The sequence below is a fragment of the Gouania willdenowi genome, chromosome 2 (genome assembly GCF_900634775.1).
Source record: "Gouania willdenowi chromosome 2, fGouWil2.1, whole genome shotgun sequence".
Lineage (NCBI taxonomy): Eukaryota > Metazoa > Chordata > Actinopteri > Blenniiformes > Gobiesocidae > Gouania > Gouania willdenowi.
Window position 1 is genome coordinate 8652344 of NC_041045.1, and position 14533 is coordinate 8666876.

The 14533-nt window shown below is 36.5% G+C and overlaps 1 protein-coding gene across 6 annotated transcripts in view; it reads left to right on the plus strand.

Moving 5' to 3' along the window:
* Positions 1-14533, plus strand: part of LOC114475571 (receptor tyrosine-protein kinase erbB-4-like) — a 344779-nt gene that overhangs the window by 182869 nt on the left and 147377 nt on the right. For all 6 annotated transcript variants that reach the window (XM_028466507.1, XM_028466546.1, XM_028466518.1 and 3 more), the window contains one exon: positions 5671-5857. In XM_028466507.1, the coding sequence (XP_028322308.1) occupies positions 5671-5857 (187 nt within the window). The remainder of the gene's footprint in view (positions 1-5670; positions 5858-14533) is intronic.

Consider the following 14533-nt stretch of genomic DNA (forward strand, 5'->3'; position numbering starts at 1 on the left):
TTATGATTATGTTGCGTGTAATAAATGAAACACTTTTGGCTCGTTCTGCCTTGGCCTCACTGCAATGTTTTCCCGGGGACACAAGAGCAATTTAGCAACATGTGAAATTCACATTTTTGCTCGGAGGTAAATGGAACGCGGAGAGGAGAGGAGGAGAGTAGCCTGTTGGGAATGTGTTTGGGTTTAGTTGGTCTGAGCGGCGCTCCTTACTGCACTATTAGTGGCCAGAGATTGATGGAGAATACAGCGAAAGGGAAGGCTTCATGTTTTCTTCACTTGTGTTAAAGGGGCAGTACATGAAAAATCACTTCATAATGGTTTTGCTACAGTGATATACATTCCTTTAGCCTCATTCAGAGGGACATAGTTAAAAAAAGTTCTGTTTCCTCCCTCTTTTGTTATTCCACATTTTATAAAAAGTCAGTTCCAAACAGGACAGTTGGATTTTTCTCGCGTTGTAACGTCATGATGCGAAAACTCGCGAAATAAAAATGTGAGCTCCTCCGTCACAAACTTAGGCAGGTTAATATCTTTACGTTCAGTATATAGATAAATTAAAGATCAGTTTCACTTTTAGTAGCCGTTATACCACCTTGTATTGCCTTTATGGGATGATCTGATGTGTTTATGACCCAATGTGACACAGCGGTCCGACAAAACAATGGACTATCGTCTTAAATGAACTATTTCTGTGGTCAGAAGAGTTGAGGATGAAGAAAGAGAGACTTAGCTGCTCATGTGAGTGTTTGAAATAGCTGACTCAGCTGATAGTTGAGAGTTTACTTCCCTGTTGCGCAGAGCGAACGCTCACAATCAGTTCCGCTTTTAGTAGCCGTTACACCGCCTTGTAAAGCCTTTATGGGATGATTTCTGACCCAGTGCGACGCGGCAGTCGGACAAAACATTAGATTATCATCTTAGATGGACTAGTTATTTGGTCAGAGGAGAAGAAGGAAGACTTTACTGCTGCTGCTGTGATAAACACACACACACACGCTGGAGCAGTATGTGTTTATGCCTACTCATGCATACGTATGAAGAAAACTCCAGAAAACAGGCGAGTTTGGGAAAATAAGCCTCAAATACTATGTTGTTGGAGTTCTTAGAACAAATGGAGATGCGTGAAAAATAGCATAATACTGGATTTTTTACTTGCCTGCACCTCCTAGAGCTATGGTGTCAGTAAATGTGAGACTGTTCTGTGCATTGAAAAGTTTGTAAAGACCTTGAGGTGCTCACTACTAAGTTACACTTCATTTTTTTCCAAAAACAAAACTCCAAATAATAACCTGGATTAGGACTCTTTCTCATTTGAGTCACAGTTTCCCTTTCGAAAGAATTAAGGCACTGAGGTAGGTGTCACAACCGAGACAGAGAGGCGTCATTTGTGTTGCTGTCGTCCACCTACTTAGAAGCTGCGTTTCCGTTACCCTTGGGAATGCGCTAAATCTAAATAGTGCAATATAAACTGGTAATGGAGACACCCGAATTTCGAAAAAGCCCCCAAATATCACTAAAAAGTTTTTACGCTTTTATGAGGAGGATTTTCTGACGTTTCAATATCGAAATGTCGCAGTTTTTCTGCAGATACATGTCACAAAACGTTCTCCCCGAGAAAATAAAGTGGTACGTGTAAACAGAAGAGGAGACATTTCTTTGCATTATACTTGAAAATTGTTACTGCCACATGAGACGTGAAACAACAAATACAGTGTTCTAAGGAGTTCTGAGCTTTCTGCGGTGAAATCTCGCGGGATGTGATTTCACGAGAGTTACGAGGCTCCAAAACAATGTTCAATGGAAACACTTTGAAAGTGCAATTATACTTTGTTGAGATTTAGAAAAATTGCTTTTATTTTGCAAAAACCTGTAAAGGAAATCCAGTTAGAGAGACTTTGCGCACAAGGTAGAGGTGGTAGTCGGAGTTTCCTCCAGCCTCTGTGTGTGTGTGTGTGCGTGTGTGTGCGTGCGTGTGTGTCTGAGACAGAGCGCAGTTGATGCAGCAGTGGAGGGAAATGCAGGTGTTTGTGTTTACTTCCCCCCGGACTCCCACCTCTCCGTCTCCCTGCTTCCACCCCCTCCAGCGCAGAGGAATGCAGATAAATATTGATCGGGAGGCTCTTGGAAATAAACTATTTATTGCAGCGGAAGGGAGTCAAATACAGCCCAAGCAGAGGAAAATGGCAGTGAAAGGGCACGGTAATCCTTTAATTTAATTAGCTAAACTAAAACCAAAATACTCTCGGACTCTTTCCTTTCTTTCATCTCCCTCTTCACTCTCTTTTACTCCTGCTGGTTGGCTTTCCTCTGGTTGCTAAGCAACAGGCAAACAGTTTTCCTTTGGCTGTGCCAGAGAGAAGGGGGCACAGTGGAAGCACTGTGGTATCTGCCAGCAGCAGAGTGCATGTGGCTACAGCTGGGTCGGCCTCACTTTTACAGCCACGGCGCCCCCGGGCAGCCACCTGAGGGGGATGCAGAGGTTTTGATGACAGCGGAGCGATCTCTCAAATCACCCTGCCCCCCAGCAATAAACATCAGGGTTGAGACTTGGAGGGTAAGAGTGACGAGAGGCCATTGCTTTCAACCACAGGGTTCACGTCAACCATCATGCCTTTTTTTTAATTTAATTTTACACGGTTTTTAAACAAGATGAATCACCAAAAGCTTTTCTTAACTGCCCAACACGCCGACAAATGTTATTTCACCAAAGAGTTTGTGACAGCCTGTGGTTTGCCTCACAATGGAAGTCGTTCTTTGTAGTTGTATGCTAATGAAAAGCTGTGCTGATATGAATCCTACCGCTGGTTGTTATGAAGGTATCGGTTCCCTGTCCAGGTGATTGACGTTTTGTAATCTTGTTAACAGGCACTTCCACTGTCTGTTTCCCTCCTATTGTGTTTGTGGTACAATGGGCTAACTCTGCAGCTGCACACAGAATTTGTGGGGTTCTCAATATTAGGGCTGTCACTTTAACGCGTTAATTGCGATCAGTTAATTACAGGGAAAAAATAACGCAGTAAAAAAATGTAAATGCTGTTAATTGCTTTTTCTTTATTTTCAGCACTATAAACAGCAAGGAACCTTTCTCATTTCAAGAATTCCTGGTATACCTATAATACTGATGCACAGACTACAATAGCTTTGCTTTTAAAAACACCAGATGGAAAACTAAAGCCTAGTTGTGTGCAAATTGTGCAAGAAAGAGTTTACCTTATCACCAGAGCTTTGTAGCCCCCGCTACCACCTCAATGTAGCAGCTAGCACCTCAATGCTAAACATGTAGCAGCTAGCACAGACACGCCGTCACTGACAAATGAACAAACTCACCTGATAAATATTATTATCTGAAGGAGAGAAAAAGCAACAAGTTTGGTGTCGGAAAAGTGCTTTTACCGTTCATGATACGCTAACTTATAGCACTACATAGGACATTTTATTTCACTTGTATTTTCTATTATTTGGAGATTGACAAAAGTACACATCGATATGACACGTAGTCCTCGGGACGAGTGTCACATACAGAGGAATGTAAATCTCTACACCTGCATCTCTTCAAGTCTGTTATAAATGACACTTTGTTATATATCAATGTTTTGATCTGTCGCAATAATGTAATTTAAATGAAAACACCTCAAGATGAGAACGTTTCTCAGCAATTTTTAGGTGCGATTAAAAAAGATTCATTAATTAATTACAGAGCATGATTAATTAATTGCGCAATTGTTTTAATCTCTTGACAGAACTACTCATTATAGACAATAATGGTAATATGGTATGTACATTTCTCTTTTAAAGGTACAATTTTATACCACACATGTAGTCTCAAAGCGTCTACGCAAAGCCATCTTGGGATTGAACCGTCAACCTTCCCATTAGAAGGCAATGCGCTCTAACAACTGAGCTAGTGAAGCAGCGTCACCTGCTATCAGGCGTCCTCTGTCAGTCTGCACTGACGTCCCCCCCGGAGGTCAGCGTCCAATCACACCTCACATTACTCATTTCCTCTCCCCCCTCCAACCAATCATCCAAATCATTACTGGCCTGTCTCTGGTCATTAGGAGCTCTGTATCCCTGCTGGCTGCTTCACATCCTAAAAAGTGCTTTTAAGTGAGCAGTTGCAACTTAATGATTATCTGTCACAAGGCGCTTCTCAAGGACACATCCTATATCACAGCATCTCAAACATATGCTGGAAGAGATAGGGTTAAAACGACTAGTGTTAGCTGTATCTACTCCATGTTACACTAAAAATAGCCAAAGGGGATTACTGTACAGTGCTCACTTGTAGTGTTAAGTGGTGTGAAAGAAGGTGGTGTTTGTTTACTTAGTATCAATATTTAGAGATCTTTTATGTAACGTACATACGTTAAAGTGAGAGAACCATTTGTTGAATCCTGCATTTTTAATATGACATAAACACGAACTTGGTTGGTGTTAATTAAAGGTTTCACAAACAATGTCACACATTTCCATGGGATTTTTTTTTTTTGTTGAATGGTGTCTGAGGGTTTAGCGGGGTCATTCTCGCGATGTCAACTTGAGTGATTTCAGCGTAACTATCCTGATTTTGTAAATCATGACAGTTGTTGACGCCATAATCCAAATTTTAGAATGTTTGGTATGATTTGGGGACATTTAATAGCTAGTAAATTCATCTTAACGGTGAAAGCTAAAGTTTAAACGTGACTTGGGAAATTGGGAATTATTAAAAAGTAGATAAAATTGGAGGCCTTGTGTTTTGTGTCTTGTTGATACATATATTGCTATTAGCTTCACATCCATCTTTAATGATTCTAAATATCCATACATTGTGAGTTAAAGCTGTGTGGGCTCTTTGGAAACAAAAGAGTAGCAGGTAGAAAAAAGAAACAAAAACAGTGTTTGCACTTGTTATGTGAACTTACAGACACACACACACACAAAGTGTGTAAATCAAGATGGATATGGCTGTCGGTTTGATTGATTTAGCTGTCAGATCCTGTAATGTAGGAAAACTAGTGCAGTAATATACTGTAATGCTGACCATTGACATTACACATTATGATTTCCTAATGTATTCATTTAGTACAGCCAAGATGAGAAAAAGAGGTGTAATCGTAAAACAATAAAGCATCTTCTTCCTTTACCCTGGCTTTATATAATTAAGTATAGTAAAGTTATGATCCTGTTATGTTTACTTCTTAGAAGGTCAGTCAATTCAAACTCAGGTATTAGAAATTACTCCATATTTGTGTTTCCACGGCCTAGTTTCAAGTTTTCATCACCTGCCTTAAACTCAGCCCTTTAATTTATTGGATTGTGCATTTTTAGAAATGTATATTTCAATTTCAAACTCTGTTCACTCACTCAACCAGTTTCATATTGTACAGGAATGGAATAATAGAAGAACTGTAATCAGTGAGCTAGTGAGCTGACATTTTAATCATTTTGGACTCTGTGTCCAAATACTTCATGAGGTTGACATTTGAAAATGCAAATAACATCTTCTGTGCTGGAAAAAAAGTGCATTACCATATCAAGTGCTTACATGAGGCAGATGTGGTTAAAATAGAACACAGGAGATATTCAATGCATCAAATTCTAACAAACTTTAATTTTTTTATTTTTAATACAAAATACACCCTAAGACAGCACAATAATGTATCTTTTTATTGTTTTTTTTCTACACAGTCTATCAGAGAGGTGACGGGCTACGTTTTGGTTGCTCTTAATCAGTTTGACTACCTTCCACTGGAGAACCTGCGGATCATCCGGGGCACCAAACTGTACGAGGGCCGATACTCGCTGGCCATCTTTCTGAATTACAGACGGGACGGATACTATGGCCTGAGGCAGCTGGGCCTACGAAACCTCACAGGTAAGAGTGACTCATGGTATATGGCTTATATAACATTTGAGTTTATATCCACAAATGAATCTGCTGTGCTACTCTGTGACTGATTCAAATGTCTATGAAAAGTTATCTTTTGTAGTGTTTTTTTTTTTCTTTCTTGCATGTTTGAAAACTAATATTGCGTTTTGGTGCCCATGTTCCTCCCTCTGAGATAGACGAACCAGAGGAAGAACTTTCAAGTATAACTACAATATTTGCATTTCCTGAAGAAAATGCAAGTAAGGATGCAGGTGCTGGCATGAGCCTAACATTAGCATTAGCCTAGCATTAATGTTAATCTAGTGTTAGCGTTTACATTAGCCTAGCATTAGCATTAACCCAGCAATAGCATTAGCATTAGCTTCGCGTTAACATTAGCCTAGCGTTAGCATTAATCTAACGTTAGCATTAGCTTAGCATTAACATTTGCCTAACAATAGCAGTAGCCTAACATTAACATTAACCTAGTATTAGCATTAGTCTAACGCTAGCATTCGCCTAGCATTAGCATTAACCTAGCATTAGCAATAGCCTATCAATCACATTAACCTATGTAAATATTACCCTAACGTTAACATTAGCCTAGTGTTAGCATTTGCGTTTCAATAGCATTAGCGTTTCAATGGCTTTAGCCTATCATTAACATTAGCCTAGTATTAACATTAGCCTAGCATTAGTATTAGTCTAGCGTTAACAATAGCCTAGCAAACACATTAGCCTAAAGTTAGCATTAGCAGTAACCGAGCAATAGCATTAGCCTAGCAATAACATTAACCTAGCATTAGCATTAGCCTATTGTTAGCATTAGTCTAGTGTTAGCAATAGCATTAACCTTGCAATAGCTTTAGCAATAACCTAGCAATAGCATTAATCTAGCGTTACCATTCACCTCCTGCATCCTCACTAATGTTGTATTGTGCTGAGCTAAATGCTAATGCTAACAATGGTCATTGACTAATTAAATGCTGGCAGACAGGCACAACTTGGCAAAATGGCATATTAAAGCCTTTTTTAAACGTAGCATTAATTTATTTTCCTTCATCCATCATTTATTATCAGCTTTAAGATATATTTTTTAACAAGTTCAAATGTCATGTTCTTTACGTCATGTGTATTTATGGTTCTGTGAAAATGTTTTCATCATTTTAAGTTCAACTAAACAAACTGCATTTACAAAGGAAATGCAAGTGAGACTATTATGCTAACAAGCCAGTTGTCACGGCAACATAACCAAATCTAAAGGCATTAGCCTCGAAGGTGATTGGTGTGGCTAAAATAAAATTTGGATTGTCCTTAAAAAAAAAAAAAAAGAAAAGTAAACTTGGAAAAAAACTGGGCATAATTCACCCATGGAAAAACTACAAAAGAAGAAATAATAATATTAATAATAATAAAGAAAAACAATCTGTAGTGAGAATGATTTAAACTATTAACAACCATCCTAAAAGTTGTCTATTTAGCTTCCATTAAACAAATGTTAAACAATATACAACTTTTCCCTTTATTTGCAAAATATAATTTGGACTAAATAACTAAATATTACTGATATAATAATAATAATAATAAATGATCCATGTCTTTTTGGATATGAGCACAATGTCCAGATGGTCTGTCTTTTTCAATCCCAACACAACATTTCCCATTTTATTAATCTATTTGGAATTCGCTGGAGATTTGTTGGATTTTCATTTGCATGGCACAAAAACAGGGAACTTCAAGTGTTCTTCCAGTAATAATTCAGCTAATTTTTGTTTTTTTTTTCAACATGCGAGCAGAGCATAGCCAACAAGAAACACTGTTTTAAAGTTAAATGTGATTTAATGAAAAAAAAAATACTAATAATAATATTAATAATTTTAAGGTGCCAGATTCTTTGGATTAGCTCATGCCAAAGTAAGTCATTTCAGGTTGTTGTTGTTTTTTTTATTATTTTATTTAAAACCAATCAACAATAAAATAACTACATTTTATATTAATTTAATCACACAGCACATGAAAAAAAATAATAAAATAAAATAATTTTAAGGTGCCAGATTCTTTGGATTAGATCACGCCAAAGTAAACCATTTCAGGGTTTTTTTTCAACAATAAAATAACTACATTATATATTAATTTAATCTCACAGCACATAAAAAAAACAATAAAATCATTTCAAGGTGCCAGATTCTTTATATTAGCTCACGCCGAAGTAAAACAGTCATTTCAGGTTTTTTTTCTTTTTAATATAACACCAACCAACAATAAAATGAACCCGTTATCGTTTAGCGCAGACTTTCAAAAACGGCCGATCGGATCCGTACGTCTCCACGGTTTTCAGAAGCATGTTGGTCTGTGTGTGGGTGTGGGTGTGTATGTGTGTGTGGGAGTGTGTGTGTGTGTGATAACATCACTGTTGATGACATTAGTTACAACATAATTGGAAGACTGACAACGTCATTGTTGATGACATCATCAGTAATTGGAACACCGATGACATCACTGTTGATGACATATTATCAGTCATTTGGAACACCGATGACATCACTGTTGATGACATCATCAGTAATTGGAACACCGATGACATCACTGTTGATGACATCATCAGTTAGAACATTCTAATTGGAACTCTGATGACATCACTGTTGGTGACATCATCAGTAATTGGAACACTGATGTCATCACTGTTGATGACATCATCAGTAAATGGAACACTGATGACATCACTGTTGATGACATCATCAGTAAATGGAACACTGATGACATCACTGTTGATGACATCAGTAATTGGCACACCGATGACATCACTGTTGATGACATCATCAGTAAATGGAACACTGATGAGATCACTGTTGATGACATCAGTAATTGGAGCACTGATGACATCACTGTTGATGACATCATCAGTAAATGGAACACCGATGACATCACTGTTGATGACATCATCAGTAAATGGAACACTGATGACATCACTGTTGATGACATCAGTAATTGGAACACCGATGACATCACTGTTGATGACATCATCAGTAATTGGAATACCGATGACATTACTGTTGATGACATCATCAGTAAATGGAACACTGATGACATCACTGTTGATGACATCAGTAATTGGAACACCGATGACATCACTGTTGATGACATCTTCAGTAAATGGAACACTGATGACATCACTGTTGATGACATCATCAGTAAATGGAACACTGATGACATCACTGTTGATGACATCAGTATTTGGAACACCGATGACATCACTGTTGATGACATCATCAGTAATTGGAACACCGATGACATCACTGTTGATGACATCATCAGTTAGAACATTCTAATTGGAATTATGGTGACATCATCAGTTAGAACATTCTAATTGGAATTATGGTGACATCATCAGTTAGAACATTCTAATTGGAATTATGGTGACATCACTGTTGATGTGTAGTGTTCTAAAACAATGTTTAACAGGAGTTCCACAGTCTGGATGGGAAAACTAAATATATATATATCCATGTAATCACCTGTTCCTTGTCCCATTATCAACATTTCCTGAAAATTTCATCAAAATCTGTTCATAACTTTTCAAGTTATTGTGTACACAAACACACACACACACGCACACAAACAACATACTTCTGAAAATCGTTTTCATTTTTGAAAGTAATAACTACATTTTATATTGATATAAGCACACAGCACATGAAAAACTCAAACCTGAAGGCTTTATTTCACCGTGGAACACCACCAAGCCCTTTCTTCACCTCCACTGTGACTCCATTTGTTGTCTTTTGCCTCAGGTTCTTTCCGTGGTATCGATCCCCCTCTCTCTGTTTCGCTCCCCTTCGGGCTCTGTAATATATCTCACATCTTTGTACATTCCTGCAGCCATTTCTTTGTCCCCGAAAGAAAGATCCAAATTAATGCGAAGGGTCTGAAAATGAGACAATCTTAAATTCATCACAGGCTTTTGTGCAGTAGTGGTTGATATAAAAGTGATTCGTATGAAAAGCCACGACAGATCGAGTGTTTTAAGCAGGCTTTTATGAGGACTGAACACAGTGATAAAGGACCCCTGGGAGTCTGAAGGCCATGATAGCCTCATAAACTGGTCAAGCAGCAGGCGAGCTTCCAACGTAGCACTTTTATCCTGTTTTTATCTCGACGTGACTTTGCAAGCAGTCATGTTGAGACAAAAGCAGGATTACTGGTACACCAACGCATCATTCTAGGGGTTAAAGTAACCTGTATAACACAGCATGCTATAATCCCTGCCAGGAAATCTGCTTATTTTCTGCTTTTTAGTGCGTACCAGCTTGATCTTCATTATTCAAACCAAAAATGAAATCCAACTTTTAACAGTGAACGTTAACAGCGAAGTTGTCAACGCCTATTTCTATTGCTTTTAACAAATCCACTTCATCATCAATATTTAAAATAATGACCAATCTGAGGATAAATACAGGGTTCATGGGTTCATTTTGTGTCTTTTAGTTGTGTTTTTGTCATCATTTGGTTGTTTTTTGTGTTTGTTTTGTGTATCTTTCTCTCATTTTGTGCATTTTGATTTGGTGTGTTTTTGAAGTTATTTTGTTGTCAAAATGAGGTTTTGGAGTCATTTTTGCATATATTTGTTGTCGTTTTGTGCGTGTTTGCTGTCGTTTTGATTTTAATAATGTTTATGTCATGTGTCTTTGTTGCCGTTGTGTTTTTGATGTCATTTTGCATTTTCTTTTGTTGTGTTTTGTGTATTTTTTTGCATTTTTGTTGTTGTCATGTGCATTTTTGTGGTCAATAGGCCTGTGTGGAGTCATTTTGTGCATATTTATTGTAATTTATGGGTAATCTTTGTGTATATTGTCTTTACATTTTGTGCCTTTTTGTTGTTGTTTTGTAAATTTCTCTATTATTTCAATATTTTTTCTCTCATGTGTTTCTTTGTTGTCGTTTTGTTGGAGTTATTTTATTGTATTGTTATGATCTATGGTATTTTTCTCTAATTTTGCATGCTTTCACTTGTTATGAATGTTATGGATGATCAGTATTAGTTCTAAATGATTATTGTTGTCATTTTCCGCGTGCAGATCCATCCACACACACACACTCACACACACACACACACTCTCACACACTCACAGAAGGCATGCAGCGACAGTTACTGTTTGCATAGATACTCCATGCCTCACGAGGCAACACTACCACGCTAATTACCCCATGCTGAGCAGCAGTGGGTACAACACCCATCACAACATCAAATCATAGTGCATGAAATGCTTTTTTCAATTGTATTGTTTTTCCTAAAGTTTTCTTTTTCCACTTAATTCTATTATTTTTCTTTTTTTTTTCTCCTATTCAGATCGAGCCCAAATTGCTCTGCGTAGCCCCAAAGAAAACTTAGAATTCCAACTTCCCATCTGGCAGTAAAGCTGAATATGATTGGTTCCTGGTTTCTGCCACCCAGTGTTTTTCTTGCTAATTCAGTTTAAATCAAACAATCATTTGGAATGCAATCATGACAGATAACCCACATCAGTTGTCATTAGGATGCACTGAATAATAGACATAATCAAAATTAGCCCCATGTGCGTTTTCATTTTCAGAGCAATTGTACTGATTGTGGAGGTCACAAGTGATTTAAATTTTTTCTCGTTTTCAAAAAACGACGCACAGACGTATTGTAGCTCAGAGGGTTAATACATACTGGTCCTTAGCTGCGTTTCCATTACCCTTGGAAATGCACAAAATCTAAATAGCACAATAAAAACAGGTAGTGGAAACGCCTGAATTTTGCTCTTTCTCTCATTTTGTGCGTCTCTGTTGTCGTTTGGTGTGTTTTTGAAGTTTTCAGTAATGTTTGTTGTCAAAATGTGGTTTTGGAGTAATTTCTTCTGGGTTTTAAGGCTTAATACTGTATATACCGGTCAATAGCTGTGTTTCCATTACCTTTGAATAAGCACAAAATCTAAATTAAAACTGGTCATGGAAAAACACGAATTTCAGAGGAAAAAAAACACTCAAATATCGCTAAAAGGTTTTTACGCATTCATGAGGTTTTTCAGACGTTTCAATATCACCATTAATAGCACCATGGAAGTGCTTTTTCTGCAGATACACATCAAAGAACCACTTATCTCCAAGAGAACATGACGCGGTACGTGTGGACAGAAAAGGAGACCAAGATATTTCTTAGCGTTTTATTTAATTATTAAATTATTACCAGCAAACAAAGGAATGCAGAGTGTTTATAAGGAGGTTTTGAGAGTCCGTCTTCCTGCAACAAAGTCTCACCTGATAATTATGATCCCTGCACAAAACAACGATCAATGGAAACGCGTTCAAAGCGCAATTATACTTTGTCGAAACGTAAGAAATATCACTTTTATTTTGCGTAAAACTCAAATGGAAACATAGCTATTGTTACAGGTTTAGAAAGAAAATAAAAACAAATTGTCATTTAAACGCTGGATGTGCAAAACAGTTAAAGTACAATTGCATCAAATTTGGAGATGACACATTTTCCAATTAGGTCTTAAACAGTACTGGCAAAGATAATTTTAAATTGTATTGAAATAAAAAAAAAAACTTTTAATTTCAATTCTAAGTTTTTATAAATGCTTTGATTAAATGCTGAATTTTAGGTTCAAATTCAGTAGACAGTACATGAAACTTGATGACACTCCTTAAGAGTCAAACTCAAGATGAAAAGTATTATTTTAGAAAAGAAAAACAAACAATGCATGTGATTTTTAAACCCAGGTCAGAATCATGTATTTTTTTTAATTTATTTATTTTTTCAAGTGTGTTTTGGATGCTTAAAAAAAAGAAAAAATGTAGAAGAAACTCTCTTTACTAAACTTGAAATTCTTATATGAGCTCCAAAAAGAGATGGAGTTACTAAAAGATCAAATAGAGCAAAAAAAAAGGCTAATGCAAATACGCGCCAACATTGGAGACTGTTATGAAGAGGGAGAGTGGAGTGATGCGAGCCATTAATAATGCATCCAGTGTCATCATTAAGGCGCCGAATGATTAAAACATATCTCGCAGCTTCAAATGCTGCTTCGCGACCCCAGAAAGTGCTGCAGTCGTGGATCTGCAAAGTACGGTCGTGTGTGCTGGGGAAAGGAAGTTTTTCCCCTTCTTTCATCCCGACTCTTCAAACAGCAAAGCTCCAACATCCCTTTATCCAAACAAAAACATAAAAAAAGTTATGTAACTGAAGCTAACCTGTAAACCTGCAAAGATGCTTTCCTGGATTTGAACTCTGAACCATATTGGATGAGATGAGTTTTAGAAACTCTACATCCTCGGTGTGAAAAACCTTTAAATTGTTGCTGAAACGTCAATGGAAATAGTTTGTTTTTTAACTGATTTTGCAGTAAAACTGTGTTGAACATGTGTGTATCAAAATAAATACAGCAGGTATGAGGTCATTTATTTACAAATCTGTACATAATGCATCACATAAAGCAACATACAGTCTTTTTATTATTTAAGTAAACCAATTAAAGGTTTAAATGACATAATTAGGTATATTTACAGTAAAAAATTATATTTTTCTCTATGGGCATTCTACTGTAACATGATTCATGAGTAGTTTACTTGAGGACTGTAGCCATGGTTACACAACCTAAGAAAGTAATGGTTTTTAAGCTTATCACGACACTAAAATAGACGTTGTTGAACTAAAAATGAATATATGTATGTATATACTTATTTACTTATTTTGTTTTTTTAATGCTGCATCCTCAAAAAGTTTTTTTTTTATGTTTCTAAGTTTAATGGGATACAACATATTGCTTGTATATATGTTATCTGAGTAATACATTGCTCATAAAGTCCTAATACAGGGTTTTTCAACCTTGGGTTTTTGACCCCATAAAGGATCGCCTGGAATTAAAATGGGATCAAATGAAATGTCTAGTAATTGATCAAAATAATATATTTTCATTACATTTTCATTCTTTAACACACACAATCTCAAACATACAGTAGAGTATTAGGGCCACTGAAAAAAAAAAAAAAATGTTAAGACCAAAAAAAAAACCAAATCAATAAATAGATAATGAAAAAAAAAACATTTGTTTTTATTTTTTCCAGTGATCTTTCACTTTCACAAATATAATTCTAAAGCAAATAAAATGCAGTAAAAAATATCAGCGCCTAAATCTTACTAATCCTGTATAAAAAAAGAACATTAACAAAATGACAACAGTAATACACACAATGACTCAAAAAACATACAAAATGACTGAAAATTATTACAAAAGTACACTTAAAGTCAAGAAAAAACATAAAAAATGACTCCGTAAACCCGAGGGAAGGCAAATTTGATTTGTTTAGTGCATTTCGTACACAAGGCAACTCAATGTGCTTTACATGGTCAAAAAGTGCAACAGAAAACATTCAACAGCTTAAAAATCAATAGGAACATTAAAATCAGCAGGAAAAACATTTAAAATCATCAACAAATTACCAGTTACAGAAAATGAAAACAAAAGTACACACAAAGACAAGAAAAACACACAAAATGACTCCATAAACCCAGTATTTTTGTGAAAATTTACAAAATGTCAACAGATTACACAAAATTGACACCGAAAAAAGAAAAATGACGGCACAAATACACAACATGTGTCCAAAAGACATACATTTTACAGGAAAAATACACAAAAGGACAACAGAAATGCA